At 37.9% G+C, this 17,644-nt stretch overlaps 1 protein-coding gene across 4 annotated transcripts in view; it reads right to left on the minus strand.

The window, feature by feature from the left end:
* Positions 1-17,644, minus strand: part of HPSE2 (heparanase 2 (inactive)) — a 779,029-nt gene that overhangs the window by 673,313 nt on the left and 88,072 nt on the right. For 3 of the 4 annotated variants that reach the window (XM_025396837.1, XM_025396835.1, XM_025396836.1), the window contains exon 3: positions 7,475-7,636. The exons of the other annotated variant lie outside the window; for it this stretch is intronic. In XM_025396837.1, coding sequence (XP_025252622.1) covers positions 7,475-7,636 — 162 coding nt within the window. The remainder of the gene's footprint in view (positions 1-7,474; positions 7,637-17,644) is intronic. 4 annotated transcript variants of the gene reach the window in all.

Raw genomic sequence — 17,644 nt, forward strand, 5'->3', positions numbered from 1 at the left:
TCTGATAAAACAGACTTTATAACCAACAAGGATCAAAAGAGACAAAGAAGGGCAATACATAATGGTAAAGGGATCAATGCAGCAAGAAGAGCTAACTATCCTAAATATACAGGTACCCAATACAGGAGCACTCAGATTCATAAAGCAAGCTTGACTTAGAGACCTACAAAGACACATTGACCCCCACACAATAATAGTGGGAGACTTTAATACCCCACTGTCAATATTAGACAGATCAATGAGACAGAAAATTAACAAAGATATTCAGGACTTCAATTCAACTCTGGACCAAGCGGACCTAATAGACATCTCAAGAACTCTCCACCCCAAATCAACAGAATATATATTCTTCTCAGCACCACATCGCACTTATTCTAAAATTGACCACATAATTGGAAGTAAAACACTCCTCAGCAGATGCAAAAGAATGGAAATCATAACAGTCTCTCAGACCACAGTGCAATCAAACTAGAACTGAGGATTAAGAAACTCACTCAAAATCGCACAACTACATGGAAACTAAACAACCTGCTCCTAAATGACTACTGGGTAAATAACAAAATGAAGGCAGAAATAAAGATATTCTTTGAAACCAATGAGAATGAAGACACAACATACCAGAATCTCTAGGACACAGCTAAAGCAGTGTGTAGAGAGAAATTTATAGCACTAAATGCCCACAAGAGAAAGCAGGAAAGATCAAAAATTGACACCCTAACATCAAAATTTAAAGAACTAGAGAAGCAAAAGCAAACAAATTCAAAATCTAGCAGAAGACAAGTAATAACTAAGATCAGAGCAGAACTGAAGGAGATAGAGACATGAAAAATGCTTCAAAAAATCAATGAATCCAGGAACTGTTTTTTGAAAAGATCAACAAAATAGATAGACCACTAGTCAGACTAATAGAAAAGAAATGAGAGAAGAATCAAATAGGCACAATAAAAAATGATATAGGGGATATCATCACTATTCCCACAGAAATACAAACTACCATCAGAGAATACTATAAACACCTCTATGCAAATAAACTAGAAAATCTAGAAGAAATGAATAAATTCCTGGACACATACACCCTCCCAAGTCTAAACTTGGAGAAGTCGAATCCCTGAATAAACCAATAACAAGTTTGGAAATTGAAGCAGTAATTAATAGCCTACCAACCGAAAAAAGCCCAGAATCAGACAGATCCATAGTCAAATTCTACCAGAGGTACAAATAGGAACAGGTACCATTCCTTCTGAAACTATACCAAACAACAGAAAAATAGGGAATCCTCCCTAACTCATTTTATGAGCCCAGCATCATCCTGATACCAAAACCTGGCAGAGCCACAACATAAAAAGAAACCTTCAGGCCAATATCCCTGATGAACATTGATGTGAAAATCCTCAATAAAATACTGGCAAACCTAATCCAGCAGCACATCCCAAAGCTTATCCACCGCGATCAAATCGGCTTCATCCATGGGATGCAAGGCTGGTTCAACATACGCAAATCAATAAACGTAATCCATCACATAAACAGAACCAATCACAAAAACCACATGATTATCTCAATAGATGCAGAAAAGGCGTTCGACAAAATTCAACACCCCTTCATGCTAAAATCTCTCAATAAAGTGGGTATTGATGGAACGTATCTCAAAATAATAAGAGCTACTTATGATTATAAATCATTCTACTATAAAGACACATGCACACATATGTTTATTGTGGCACTATTTACAATAGGAAAGACTTGGAACCAACCCAACTGTCCATCAATAATAGACTGGATAAAGAAAATGTGGCATATATACACATGGAATACTATGCAGCCATAAAAATGGATGAGTTCATGTCCTTTGCAGGGACATGGATGAAGCTGGAAACCATCATTCTCAGCAAACGGTCACAAGAACAGAAACCCAAACACCGCATGTTCTCTCTCATAAGTGGGAGTTGAACAATGAGAACACATGGATATGGGGATGGGAACATCACACACTGGGGCCTTTTGTGGGGTGGGGGGTCTAGGGGAGGGATAACATTAGGAGAAATACCTAATGTAGGTGACAGGTTGATGGGTGCAACAAGCCATCATGGCACGTGTATACCTATGTAACAAAACTGCACGTTCTGCACATGTACCCCAGAACTTCAAGTATAATAATTTTTGAAAAAAGAGGCTGAATGCATGCAATCCAACAATCCCACTACTGGGTATCTACCCAAAGGAAAAGAAACCACTATATCAAAAAGACACCTTCACATATATGTTTATTGCAGTACAATTTACAATTATAAAGATTTGGAACCAACCTGAGGGCCCATCAATCAATGAGTGGATAAAGAAAATGGGACATATACACCATGAAATACTACTTAGCCATAACAAAGAATAAAATGATGTCTTTTGCAGCAACTTCCATGGAGCTGGAGTTCATTATTCTAAGTGCAGTAACTCAGGAATGGAAAACCAAGTAACATATATTCTCACTTAAAAGAAAGAGCTAAGCTATGGGTTTGCAAAGGCATACAGAGTGGTATAATGGACACTGGAGACTCAGAAGCAGAAGCAGGAGAAAGGGAAAGGACAAAAAACTAGATATTGGGTAGAATGTACACTACTCAAGTGACAAGTGCACTAAAATCTCAGACTTCACCACTACACAATTCATCCATAAAACCAAAAACCACTTGTACCCCTGAAGCTGTTGACATTTTAAATAAATAAATAATAATAAAAATTAATGAACAAATAAAACTAAAATTGAAAAGAGAGGTTAAATATATGTACGTGTTATTAAAAATTACACTAAAAATCCCATGAAGTGTGCTTGAATAGTTATGATGTTTACTAGATTTATTACTTATAAAGCATGAATACAAGGATTTCATTTATCAGTTAGTTCTAAAACATGTCTTTCACCATTGCAGGGGCTAGTCTATAAGTTTTTATATTGAAAAATTTCCCTAGAAAGTTTAGGATATATATATATACACACACACATGTGACACAATCTTTAGACCTCTAGAAGAGTCACATTTTACATTAGTGTCAGGAGACAAGGAACCATCTACTTTATTTACTTTCTGCTTTGTAGGAAAATACATTTGTGTATCAATATGAACCCAGGTGGGTATGATTGGATGTACAGCACAACCCAAACTCCTTGATCACAGACTATTTAATATCAAGTTTTATCCCCCTGGCATTTGCTTCCAACTTTATCAAAGTAAAATAATGGTGATATAATCCACATCACTCTACAGTATTTTAATAAACATGCAAATAAATAGCACACAGTGCTACATAATCACTTTTCAAGGTGATTTTTTAAACATTATTTTACTTTGATAAAGTAGCAATAGTCCCCAGATAATTATGGTTTGTGCTAACTGAAAGAACAGTCCTTGTTTCACTGATTTGCACACTGTTGCTCAATTGAAGTTAACAGAATGGGCCACAACTGGAAGTGGAAGTCACTGCTTAATTTATTTGCCACAGTAACACTATAAAGCCAACCACTGGAATCTCAGTCTAGTTTGGAGTAGAAAACCAAAAATGGCAGCCAACACATGATAAGAATCCTCATAAAGGAATATTAGAAAGTGTCCTGTGTAATGCCATCCATCTATAATGGCTACAGTTTCAAGCTGTCTGGATACAGATGGTTGACTAGATGACTTTCCCAACACAAATAAATTTTTAGACATTTGACCTCATTTCAGGATCATTCACTATGCTTTACATGCAATCCAGAATGCTGCACACATATGATATTCCTTGCCCTCTAGGAGTTTATGTTCTAAACAAAATCCTAGAAATGTTATTTCCCCATGAGGTTGACTTAACTTTTATGTTTTTCATTTGATTACAGCACAAAGATCTACCTCAAAAGTTCAATTTATACCTCAAGGGGAGGGAGCAAGATTAAGTGAGACAACTGAATTCAAATCCATAAAAGTTATTTAATACATGTCAATATTATACCTAAAAAGTAGTCTTCTGGCTGGGTGCAGTGGCTCATGCCTGTAATCCCAGCACTTTGGGAGGCCAGGGCGGGCAGATCACAAGGTCAGGAGTTTGAGACCAGCCTGGCCAATATGGTGAAACCCCATCTCTACTAAAAATACAAAAATTAGCTGAGCGTGGTGGCATTCACCTGTAGCTACTCCGGAGGCTGAGGCAGAAGAATCGCTTGAACCCAGGAGATGGAGGTTGCAATGAGTGGAGATTATGCCACTGCACTCCAGCCTGGGTGACAGAGTGAGACTCTGTCTAAAAAAAAAAAAAATTAGTCTTCTAATGAATTCATTATTTACACAGCAGAACATTTTCAACAAATGTATAGAGCATTGTTATATTAGGAATCATGAGAGCACAAAGAACACATCTGATTCTTGTTCTTTTTTTAAAGTCTCCTACCCAATTCTCCATCTCATTAGCCACTCGTTGAGTGACATGCACAATAACAACACTCTCCAGCTCAAGAAACTGCAGGACAAACATATACGCCCCCATAGGTGAGTCAGTGGGAAAAGTGCAGTACATGACTCATCACCATTTAAAACAGTTCCATCACTGATGCTCTACTGGAATTACTCCATCATCTCCCTGTAACCTTAGAGTTTACTTTAAAAACCCTCTAGGCTAGGCAAGGCTAACATTATTTCCAGTATCATATAAACCATTGACATGAAAACATTAAGACAAGTTTAAAACTATGCAAAAAATATATTAAAAGAATCTACTGTTCTACAAATATAATGCAATAAGGAATACTTCAACAAGGTATATACATTAAATTTTATTAGTTTTTATTATTTCCCTTAACTGGGCTATCCCTAACAATTATAGAGTTGTTTTCTTTCATTAAATGGTTAAAAGACCTTCAAAGCTAGAATACAATTTGCCCTTATCTGGAGTCAAGGAGTGGCTATTTAAGAGTGATCATTAGCTGTAATGTAGAATATGAAGCCATGCCTCTCCCACCAACAGCTGACAGGCTCATCAGGTAACAGTGGAACATCAAAGAATGAGGACTTGCTTGTGAGGTGGAACTCAACAACTATCATTTTTAACATGCTTTTAACCATCAACACTCGATCACTTAATTTTTGTTACTATACCAATATCTTAGTTGTCCCATTTTTAAAATAAAGGATATACCAGTAACTGACCAGAAAACAATTACTATATACCCATACATATGAAATTCTATAAATAACTGGTGGGTAGAGGAGAAAGATGTAAAAAGTGATCCTTTCTGAGATTGTAGAGGCCCAGTTTCCTCATTGTGTTCCCACATAAATACTTTCATTGCAGATATTTCAAGTGTTATGCCAGACTTATACAGAAAGAAATCCTGGAGTATGTGTTCTGAATGTGTTGGTAAAGAAAGTCACTTCATTTGAGAGGTCCCTGCCCCTTCAACCTCACCCTTCTTACCAATATACATTCATCACTGAAAAGGGAAATATTTACAAAAGTTAGTTTAGTTATGTTTAAATATTATGTTTAGCTGTCTGGAGACCATGTTCTCAAGATTTATACAAGAAATCAAGGATTAAACTTCATAACAATTAGAAAACCACACTGTGTAAAATCAAAGACTTAGTTAAAGGAAATTAAAATAGTTTTACCATTGGTGTTAAACTGAAACGGCTCCATCTCTTCCCAACACCTGGAACCAAAACCTTTTGAACTTTCATGTAAACAAACCAGGACATGCAAAATGCTCTGTCTGCAGTAAGGTACCACCTCTGCACAGGCATTTGGGTGAAAAATGTGGAAAATGCCTGAGGACTCTTTGAAGCAGCTTAGTAGAAGTGAGAGCAGGAAAGAGGCTCTTCTCTAGGGTAAGTTTGTTTAGTAGAAAGTAAGCAAGTTGTCAGGGTAAAAGTTGACAATGTTGATTCCAACAGTTTGAACTGCGAATAAACATCCCAAGGGATTATGTTACTGAGAATTAGAAAAGATTCCACTAAACTCAATAGAACACTTGCGTTTTCAAAGATAATATGCCTCCAAGCCATACTCTGGAGCCTCGGTTTAGGAGTTAGAATTACCCTAAGCCCTTTCTATGCCACATTAAAGAACACAAGGTCTGACCCCTCTAACAAGTGCCAAAATATATTAGAATAAAGATGGGATAAAAATATTTCATTTCCACTCATTGAGTTGGAAAATATTACACACACACACACACACACACACACACACACATTTATAAACACACATGCACACATACATATGAGGTTGACTGAAAAAACCTGAAGAAACATCTATGCTCTTCCCAAACATCTAAACTTAAACCCAGTTTCACTAACCAATTTAGGGAAATACACACATTGGCCATAAATCACTTTTAAGTTTTCCCTTCTTAATGACCTATCAAAGAGCAAAAAATAGGGCCTATACTTATGAAATCCATAATCCCCTTCTCTGCTCACCAAAGCCACGTTTAAGTCTGGCTTTCATCTCATGCTGTTGGGTTTTTCACCAGGTACAAGATGAAAAGCTGGAAGAGTCTCTTACTTTTCTAAAAGCAAAACAATTTGGTTGCCACTCAGCAATTCCTGGTGACATGCCAAGAAGTCTGTAAAAAAAAAAAAGTTAAAGTTTTCCTAACTTAGAGCTTACAAAAATAAGTGTGAGATGTTCATAGCCTGTCAGACAATCCATCTTTTTATTTTTTAATGTTCATAAACAAGGGAAAACACATACTTTTGATTTTTTTATTTGGATCAATATAATGTAGATCTGCCTTATGTGGTCTCAAGAAAATGGAGGTAACTTGGACTGCTCTTCTGAGTTCATCTCAAATCCTTAATGATTCTCACATAATATTCTGCTATTACAATCTTTTCCAAAGCCTGACAAAAGCACGCAGCTAGTTTGCTCATTACCAGCAAGTTTGCAAGCAGCCCTGAAAAAAGTTGATTCTCCTTGCAGCCCTGACACATATTCGCTTTCCTCCTAGAACCAAGGATGTAAGGGAGCATGACTCAGTCTCATAGCCTCTTTGCTCTTAAAAAGAAAATCAAATTCCCTAGATATTTCCAAACTCCACCAAGAATAGAACATTCTCTGCTCTGCCTGAAGATGATTATCTCTTTTACATTTCATCTTTATATTCACTGGGTTCACAGAAAGGGCATACACGGAAAGAGGAAAATAGCTGCTTCTTAAAAGACACCAAATTTAGTATTCTCTCAAATCTACTAGCACACATCTAGAAAGTCACATTTTTAAAGGCTTCATTAGGTTTTCATTGGTTCTGTGTTTTGAGAAGAAAACACATGCGGAATCACCCATAACTTCAAACCAAAACATATTTGCAAACTACAAGGAATATTTGTAATAGAGAGACAAGTCATTACAATTTAAAAAGTGATATAGTAGGTGTAGACAGACAGATGTGTACCCCAAATAATAAGTTACTAACTGAATGCTCTAAGATTTCAACCAACTCCAATTGCCTTACCTGTTAATATGAGATTACTGTAAGTATTGGAGAATTGCTCCTTTAGAAGAACCAGATGCATCTGAGCTGCCTTCTCCCTTTGGAGCTCCAGCATAACATCAGGGTGCTGGGCAATCTTGCAGCCTTTCTGTTTATCTAAGGCAACATCACTTCGAACAATGTCTACAAAAAGAAAGAAAGAAGGCAGGCAGCAAAAACTAAAACAAAACAAAAAATAATATACCATCAAAGTCTTGTTTCACCCAAAATGACAGAATTAATAAGCTACCAACATTTTTATTAGCCTAAAAAGATGCATAAGTAATCAATCAGAAGGCTCTCCAACTCCATGACATATCCTGAAAGTTCCTCTTGTCATTTCCAAATTCTTGGGAGATCTATCTGTTCCTTAGCTCTCTCTGACATCATTTAAGATTCTCACTCCTCAATTCTCCTTCCCAACTCACCTTCAGGATTTATTTACCTCCTGGGGCCTTTTCTTAAGATATCTTACCATTTTCCATGTGAAAAAGTATTATAATGCAATTTTGAATACTAGTAACTATGAAGGTCATTCTCTCTACCTCATGCTAAAGACCAGGTGATAGCTCCAGCATGTGTATTTAGGATACTTGGTCTATCTTTAAATTCACCTGCCAGCCAGCCTACTCAGCTCAAGTTAGAGCTGCCGATCTATGGTTCACCTGGTCAGGGTTTTTTCTGCTATTTTTCATGTACCTCAAGTAAAATAGTTTAATTCTGACTCAGTAATCATTCTTTCAATCCAGAAATATTTTTTGAGTCACTGAAGAGAGCACAGGAGGTCTGGAGTCATGGCAGATCTGCATTTTCCCCAATTATTTTCCCATACTGCTTTTTATACTTCAGTATGATTTTCATTCAAAGCAGATGTAGTCTCCAGAAAACAGCTTCCTCAAAAAGAAAAAATCACACAGAATGCTTTGGCCGGGTGCGGTGGCTCACGCCTGTAATCCCAGCACTTTGGGAGGCCAAGGTGGGCAGACCACGAGGTCAGGAGTTCAAGACCAGCCTGACCAATATGGTGAAACCCCGTCTCTACTAAAAATACAAAAAACTAGCCAGGCATGGTGGCAGGCACCTGTAGTCCCAGCTACCTGGGAGGTTGAGGCAGGATAAGCGCTTAACCCAGGAGGCGGAGGTTGCAGTGAGCCGAGATTGCGCCACTGCACTCCACTCCACCCTGGGCAATACAGGGAGACTCTGTCAAAAAAAAAAAAAAGAATGCTTCCCAATTAGCAGGAAGCTCTCATGCCCTAAAGTTATTTATTAATTTTTTACAAATTAAAATATAATTCAACTGACTATCACGGGATAAATGATACCATCAGCAGTAATCTAGGTGGCAACTCCAAAAACTTGCAAGTTTTGCATAACAAAACTGAAGAATTTTAATGGAGCTAAAAATTAACTGCTTGGCCACTTTTGACACCAATGATTTTGGAAAGAACAAAACTAATGCCCACGTTAATGGTACTAAAAGGAAAGCTATATTCAGTAACACTTAAGAGAAAACAGGGCATATGGCAAAAAGGGTGGAACACTGTTCTGGAGAAGTAGTCTTTTCTTTCAGATTTCTAAAAGAAAAGCCCAGGTATAAATACAAACCCATGACTATGAGGGTTAGGATTTGTGGCACATGAAGATAAGCCAGATGTGAAAATAGTCCTCACTAACTCTTAGATTAAAACAGGAGAGCTGAGTAGAATTAATACAGTATTTATGCCTAAACATGTATATACCAGTTTCTTGAATACGGGTAATAAAGTAAACTCATTTAACAAATAACTAGTCTCACAGATTTTCTGAGACTTAAATACAAAAATTGGATAAATTAGTTTAAGAATATACCAGACTTTAAGACAATTCAATAGAAGTCAAGAGGAATAATACAGTTTACATTTATATAAATTATATTCTATAAAACTTTCTGGATTACATCATCTAATTAGATCCTTCCAAAAATCCTATCAAAGTAAATGGCAGACATTGTTGACTGGCTGACCCAAACCCTAAACACAATCCCTTCTCCCTTGCCTTCATCTATTATAGAGACTGAAAGGCTACACTACACAATTTCCCAGCTTTCCTCGCAGAAAAGGGTAGTCATGTAACATGGTTCTGGAAAATGAGCTGCAGGCAGACATCTTAAAGGGGGACTTCCCTTGTCAGATTAAAAGAGAGAGCCTCACTAAGAGAAACTCAGTTTTTCCCTTTAGTCCTTTAGTCCCTCCTATTCTCTATGTCTGAAACATAGATATGAAGCCCAGAGTTCTAGTAGCCACTTTGTAGCCTTGAGTCAAGAAGCAAGAGTAGGGGTCAGGCACAGTGGCTAACGCCTGTAATCCCAGCACTTTGGGAGGCTGAGGCAGGTGGATTACTTGAGGTCAGGAGTTCAAGACCAGCCTGGCAACACAGTGAAACCCCATCTCTATTAAAAATAAAACAATTAGCTGGGCGTGGTGGCACATGACTGCAGTTTCAGCTACTTAGGAGGCTGAGACAGGAGAATTGCTTGAACCAGGGAGGCGGAGGTTGCAGTGAGCCAAGATCGTGCCACTGCACTCCAGCCTGGGCAACAGAGTGAGGCTCCATCTCAAAAAAAAAAAAAAAGAAGAAGAAGAAGAAGCAGCAAGAAGGTAAAGGATTACACACTAAAGGTGTTGAACAGAAAAACGGAAAGAGCTGAAGTCCCTAACGTCTTTATTAACTTACCATAGCTGTGCTAAACTGCCTATCTCTTAATTTCTTGTCATATGAGACAAATATACTATTTATATAAGTCATTAATAGTCAGTTACTTGTTTTTAAAATTTTAACCTGTTGTATAATCCTAAATGATAAAGAACACCATTATAACCTCTATCTTAAATACGAGGTAACTGAGGTCCACAAAGCTTGACTTGCACAAGTTCACATAACCGGGTCAGTCCTCAAATCCAGGGATGTTCAAAGCCAATTTCTGTGCTCTTTCCAGAGCTCCTATATGAACCTCATGAGCTTAATAGTAGAATTACTTTAAACAATAAAAGGAGGAACTAAAAAGAAAAACTGAATTATACTATTACAATGGTATTCCATAGACTGTCCATGTGGAAAAGAAATATGGATGATGCTTTCTCAGAAAAGATTATAAAACTTGTATCAAAACACACTATAAAAAGTGAAGGAGAGTTTCAATTATCCTGATATCTTCTGATATAAGTCTAATTTGAAGAGTAGAATACCAACTAAACTCCCTATTTCCTATCTAATAAATATATTGCTCAGGATGCAGCAGAAGCAACAATTACAACCGATATCCTCAATATCATTCCAACAAGAACCTTGAAATAAAGTGACTACATTACCTTTATATTAATAACAGTAAGAAAAGAAAACTGTGAACATGGCCAAATGTATGTCCTAAACTTTAGAAAAGCAGATTTCAAAAATATTTAGGGAAAAAATAGATATGCTGTATCTAAAGTATGGATTCCTTATTCAACTCTAATCTGTTTGAAATTGTATCAATGACTAGATAAACACAAAGCAAAGATACTTACTAAAGAAGCACATGGTAATATATCTGGAAGAAGAGTCAGTATCATATATGACACACTCAAAATTCAAAATTATCTTGGAAATCTAAAAACTTATGCTGAAATCCCAAAAATGGAAGTTAAAGACATGAACACAAAGTCCGACATTTATACTGAAAATTAATGACATAAGATTTAAGATGGGAAAGCCAGACCAAACAGAAGCTCATATACTTAAGATCTTATTAAGATTTGTAGGCTTTGGTTGAATACCAGCTTAATATAAGTCGGTGCTATGATATCGCTGCCAAAATGATTAATGCAATCTTAGTCTAAATTAACAGAACCAAAACATGCAGAATAAAGGAGGCAACACAGCTATGCTACATTCCATGCCTACCAAGTGCAGCACAGTCAAGAGTTTGGAGTCAAGCAGACCTCTGTTCAAATCCTGGCTTGGTACTCGCTTATTAGTTACAAAAGTGGCAGACAAAATACCTTTCTAAGTTTCCATTTCTTTATCTACTGTTGTACAGATACACAAAAGGCATTGCACTACGCATACAATAAGAACACAATGAAGAGTACCTATAATTATTTTTCTAATTAGTATCCTGCTTATGGTATTATATATTTCCAGCTATAATAGTCTCAGATGAATACTGATAATCTAGAGTACATCCAAAGAAAAGTACAAATATGGAAAATAATGTTGATATTTTAAAACAGCTGAAACGATGATACAATGGACTTTGGGGACTCGGAAGGAAGGGCAAGAGTCAGGTGACGAATGGAAGACTATACACTGGGAATAGTGTATACTGCTTGGGTGATGGGTGCACCAAAATCTCTGAAATCACCACTAAATAACTTACGCATGTAACCAAACACCACCTGTTCTGCAAAACTATTGAAATTTTTAAAATAAATAAATACATACATATATATACACACAAAATAAAATAAAACAAAATAGCTGAAACTGAGCCTGGCAAACAAAGAGCCAAAGATGACTTGCTTTCAACTATACAGAAGAAATAGTTGACTGATTCTGTGTCAATCCAAAAAGCCAAACATTATGAGAGTATGCAAAAAACAAACCTACTGTTCAGTTCCATGTGAGAAAACTTTTTTAACAACAGAAGCTGTCAAATAAGGAAAAGGACTACTTCATGAAGGAGTAAGTTTCCCATCCCTGGAGATATTCAAGCAGAGAATGGGTGACCCAGGCATAATGAAGTAATTTCAATACAGATATTAAAACCTGCCAGATACAAGATTAGATACTTTCACCTATATTATGTGAGGCAATATAGCATGATGGTTAAAAAGCACAGGTTTTGAATTCAAATATATACAAGTTTGGATCCCTCTAGTACTAATATCTGAGAGCTCTTGGACAAACCACTAAATCTCTCAATGCCTTTCCTAACAAAGAAGGGAATTTCCTTTTTTAGAAACATGAAAATACCAATAGCTTAATTGTAATGAACTTATCACAGTAATAGAGACATATTAGGCATTCAACAAGTGCCATATGTTTCAGTGGTTGTCAATAATAACATCACATTGTAATATCAGAAAGTTATTACTGGAGGATAGTATTTTTTAGGTCATTTCAACACTTTTATGGTTCAAAAAAAATGTGTGCTTTTCTTGTGTCTTTATCAGACATAATACAAAGAATAAAGACTCAAAGCCAGAAAACTTAGATATACATTTAACTAATTTACGAAATAATCATAAAACTCTAAACTAAAAATTAAAAACCCTATGCTTATTTTTTTTTCCTGGTATACCAAACTGGGGAGTTGCTGGCCTGGATGATCTCTAAGCCTCTTTATTCCCCCTGCCAGTTCTTCCCTCTTATAGATATTCTTTGTTGTTATGTAATCAAAGTAGTTCCAAACTTGAGTCCAAACATCAAGCTATCCATATGCCTCTTCCCATCTCCCCTTATGATCCTTACCCTAGTATACAATTCAAGGATGCCAAACTACCCAATACATACCCTGACAGATGCAACAAAGGAGTGGGCATCTAGCACCAAAGTTGATGCACTAGAATCCATTTATTGTCTATAATTATTTCTGGATATCTAGGTACAAAAGCATTTGTATTTTTGTTTATTCTTTCTTCCACACCTTTTCCATAAACTAACCAGTTAGTAACCCACAGCAGTGCTAGCCTAAGGTAGCGGTTCTGGTTGAGACAAATGACAGACTGGCAGACCAGCCAAACAAAAAAATTTTTAAGACAGTGTCTTACTCTGTCACCCAGGCTGGAGTGCAGTGGCATGATCATAGCCCACCACAGCCTCGAACTCCTAGGCTCAAGCAATCCTCCCACCTTAGTGTCCCAAACAGTCAGAACTACAGGGACACACCACCATACCTGGCTAATTTTTTAAAATTTTGTGTAGAGATGAAATCTCACTATCTTTCCTAGGCTGGTCTCAAACTCCTTGTCTCAAACAATCCCCCTGCCTCAGCCTCCCAAAGTGCTGGGATTACAGGCATGAACCACCACATCTGGCCTAGCTAAACACTTTAATAGAAAGACCCTGGCACTTCAGGAGACATAAAATGAGCTATATATGCTTTCCACATAAGCTTGGCTGACTAGCAGGCTATGTGCACATGCAAGGGAGCCCCAACATAGGCTAAGTTCTTCACACATAACTGGCTAATGGGGAGGCTATGCACAAACATGGGAGAGACCCAAGAGATCAGGAGGAAAGAATAAAGTGAAAAAGACCGAAAAAATGCCACAAAACTTAACGTGTTTATCAATCCACAAAGAAATCCATCAGCTCAAAGTAAAAACATTAAGGGTCCAAAATGTTTGAAACATCCTCTGAACAGTCATTGGCTGATCACTAAGCTATGCAGACTCAGAGGCAAACCCTAGGAAACCAAGTTAAAAAATAAAAATAAATATTTTAAAAACTGTAAAAAAATATCAGTAACAGCACAACAAAAAGATATTAAGTCCACATAACTTACTAAAAAACAAAGAAAACACAAAACAACAATTGTCATGGAAAAAAAAGAACTACTTTGATCACAAAACAACAAAGATCAGCAAGAGGGGAATGCTATAGATTGGCTATAATCTATCTAAAATAGCCAGTTTCCAATAAAATATTACAAGCCATGCAAAAAAATAGGAAAGTGTAAACCACATTTGGGGTGGGGGGAAGCAGTCAATAGAACTAATTCTGTATGGACCCAGCAGAAAAAAGTTCTTAAAAAGATATGTGTTTTTAAAATTACAAAGAAGCCACGTTTAAACAATTAAAAAGTTACAATGATTCAATAAGTAGGGGACCAAGATTAAAAAATAGAAACTTTATTTTTAAAAAGAACTAAATGAATATTCTAGAGTTGAAAAGTAGAGTCACTGAAATGAAAACTACACTAGATAGGCTTAACAGCAGATTTGAGAAAGGAGCAGGAAAAAAATCCTAGAACTTAAAGACAGGTGAATAGAAATGACCTAACCTGAAAAACAAAGAGAAAAAAGACCAAGGAAAAATGACCACAGCCTCAGAGAATTATGGGACTACATGAAGAAATCAAACATATGCATAATGGGAGTCCTACAAGGAGAGGAAAAATAAAGGGCAGAATTGTTTGAAGAGATAATGATCAAAAACATTCAAAATTTGATAAAAATCATTAATCCACAGATTCAAGAAGTACAACAAACCTCAAGTACAAGTACAACAAAACTCAGCACAAAGATATCCACATCTAGATACATTATAATAAAAATGTTAAAAGCCCAAGATAAAAAGAAAATCTTAAAAGTAGGGAGGAAAAAAACTAATCCATAAAGGGGACAAACAATACAATTAATGGCTGACTTCCTCCAATTTGAAACAATGCGAACTAAAAAGCAGTAGAATGGCATTTACAAAGTGCTAAAAGTAACAGCAAGACCCTGTCTCCTAAAAATAAATAAATAAATAAAGGAAAAAATTAGCCAGACATGATGGCATGCACTTACAATCCCAGCTATTCGGGAAGCTCAAACAGGAGGATTGCTTGAGCTCAGGAGTTTGAGGCTGCAGTTACCTATGACTGCACCACTGCACTCTAACTTGGGCAACAGAGTTAGACCCTATCTCATAAATAAATACTGCTAAAAGAAAACTTCTGACAATCAATAATTCTATGTTCAGCAAAACTATCATTCAAAAATGAAGGCAAAATAAAGTCATCTCCATATTTTTTTTAAAAAGAGGCCAGGCCTGGTGGCTCATGCTTGTAACCCCAGCACTTTGGGAGGTCGAGGCAGGTAGATCACGAGGTCAGGAGATCAAGACCATCCTAGCTAACACGATGAAACCCTGTCTCTACTAAAAATACAAAAAATTAGCCAGATGTGGTGGTGGGCGCCTGTAGTCCCAGCTACTTGGGAGGCTGAGGCAGGAGAATGGCATGAACCTGAGAGGCAGAGCTTGCAGTGAGCCGAGATCACGCCACTGCACTTCAGCCTGGGCGACACAGCGAGACTCCATCTCAAAAAAAAAAAAAAGACTGAGAGAATTTGTTGCTAGCAGACCTGCAACACAAGAAATATTAAAGGAAGTGCTTCAGGTTAAAAGGCAATGATATCAAGTAATAACTCAAATACACAGGAAGAAATGAAATACACTAGAAATTGTAAATATGTAAATAAACAAAAATCCTTTTCTCTTTTACATGTTTTAAAAACTCGTAAGATTATATAAAGAAGAAAATGTTTTAGTTATACCATATATAGATGTATAGTAATATACAGAACAAAATTAACACAATAGAAAGAATAAGAAAAGAAGCTGAATTTGAGTAAAGTCGTTGTAATTTATAAGAATTAAGTAGGAGTTGAGGAGGGCGGAGCAAGATGTCCAAATAGGAACAGCTCCAGTCTCCAGCTCCCAGCGCGAGCGACACAGAAGACCGGTGATTTCTGCATTTTCAACTGAGGTACTGGGTTCATCTCACTGGGGAGTGCCGGACAATCGGTGCTGGTCAGCTGTTGCAGCCCGACCAGTGAGAGCTGAAGCAGGGCGAGGCATCGCCTCACCTGGGAAGCGCAAGGGGGAGGGGAATCCCTTTTCCTAGCCAGGGGAACAGAGACACACAACACCTGGAAAATCGGATAACTCCCACCCCAATACTGCGCTTTAAGCAAATGGGCACACCAGGAGATGATATCCCACACCTGGCCAGGAGGGTCCCACGCCCATGGAGCCTTCCTCATTGCTACACAGCAGTCTGCGATCTAACCGCAAGGCAGCAGCAAGGCTGGGGGAGGGGCACCCGCCATTGCTCAGGCTTAAGTAGGTAAACAAAGCCCTGGGAAGATCGAACTGGGTGGAGCTCACAGCAGCTCAAGGAGGCCTGCCAGTCTCTGTAGACTCCACCTCTGGGGACAGGGCACAGCTAAACAACAACAACAAAAACCAGCAGAAACCTCTGCAGATGCAAGCAACTCTGTCTGACAGCTTTGAAGAGAGTGGTGGATCTCCCAACACGGAGGTTGAGATCTGAGAACGGACAGACTGCCTGCTCAAGTGGGTCCCTGACCCCTGAGTAGCCTAACTGGGAGACTTCCTCCACTAGGGGCAGACCGACTCTCACACCTCACACGGTGGAGTACACCCCTGAGAGGAAGCTTCCAAAGCAAGAATCAGACAGGTACACTCGCTGTTCAGCAGTATTCTATCTTCTGCAGCCTCTGCTGCTGACACCCAGGCAAACAGGGTCTGGAGTGGACCTCAAGCAATCTCCAACAGACCTACAGCTGAGAGTCCTGAATGTTAGGAGGAAAACTAACAAACAGGAAGGACACCCACACCAAAACCCCATCAGTACGTCACCTTCATCAAAGACCAGAGGCAGATAAAACCACAAAGATGGGGAAAAAGCAGGGCAGAAAAGCTGGAAATTCAAAAAATAAGAGCGCATCTCCCCCTCCAAAGGAACGCAGCTCATCGCCAGCAACGGATCAAAGCTGGACGGAGAATGACTTTGACGAGATGAGAGAAGAAGGCTTCAGTCCATCAAACTTCTCAGAGCTAAAGGAGGAATTACGTACCCAGTGCAAAGAAACTAAAAAGCTTGCAAAAAGAGTGGAAGAATTGATAACTAGAATAATTAATGCAGAGAAGGCCATAAACAAACGGACAGAGATGAAAACCATGACACGAGAAATCAGTGACAAATGCACAAGCCTCAGTAACCGACTCGATCAACTGGAAGAAACAGTATCAGCGATTGAGGATCAAATGAATGAAATGAAGCGAGAAGATAAATCTAAAGAAAAAAGAAGAAAAAGAAATGAACAAAGCCTGCAAGAAGTATGGGATTATGTAAAAAGACCAAATCTATGTCTGATTGGGGTGCCTGAAAGTGAGGGGGAAAATGGAACCAAGTTGGAAAACACTCTTCAGGATATCATCCAGGAGAACTTCCCCAACCTAGTAGGGCAGGCCAACATTCAAATTCAGGAAATATGAAGAACGACACAAAGATACTCCTCGAGAAGAGCAACTCCAAGACACATAACTGCCAGATTCACCAAAGTTGAAATGAAGGAAAAAATCTTAAGGGCAGCCAGAGAGAAAGGTCGGGTTACCCAC

The sequence above is a fragment of the Theropithecus gelada genome, chromosome 9 (assembly GCF_003255815.1).
Source record: "Theropithecus gelada isolate Dixy chromosome 9, Tgel_1.0, whole genome shotgun sequence".
Lineage (NCBI taxonomy): Eukaryota > Metazoa > Chordata > Mammalia > Primates > Cercopithecidae > Theropithecus > Theropithecus gelada.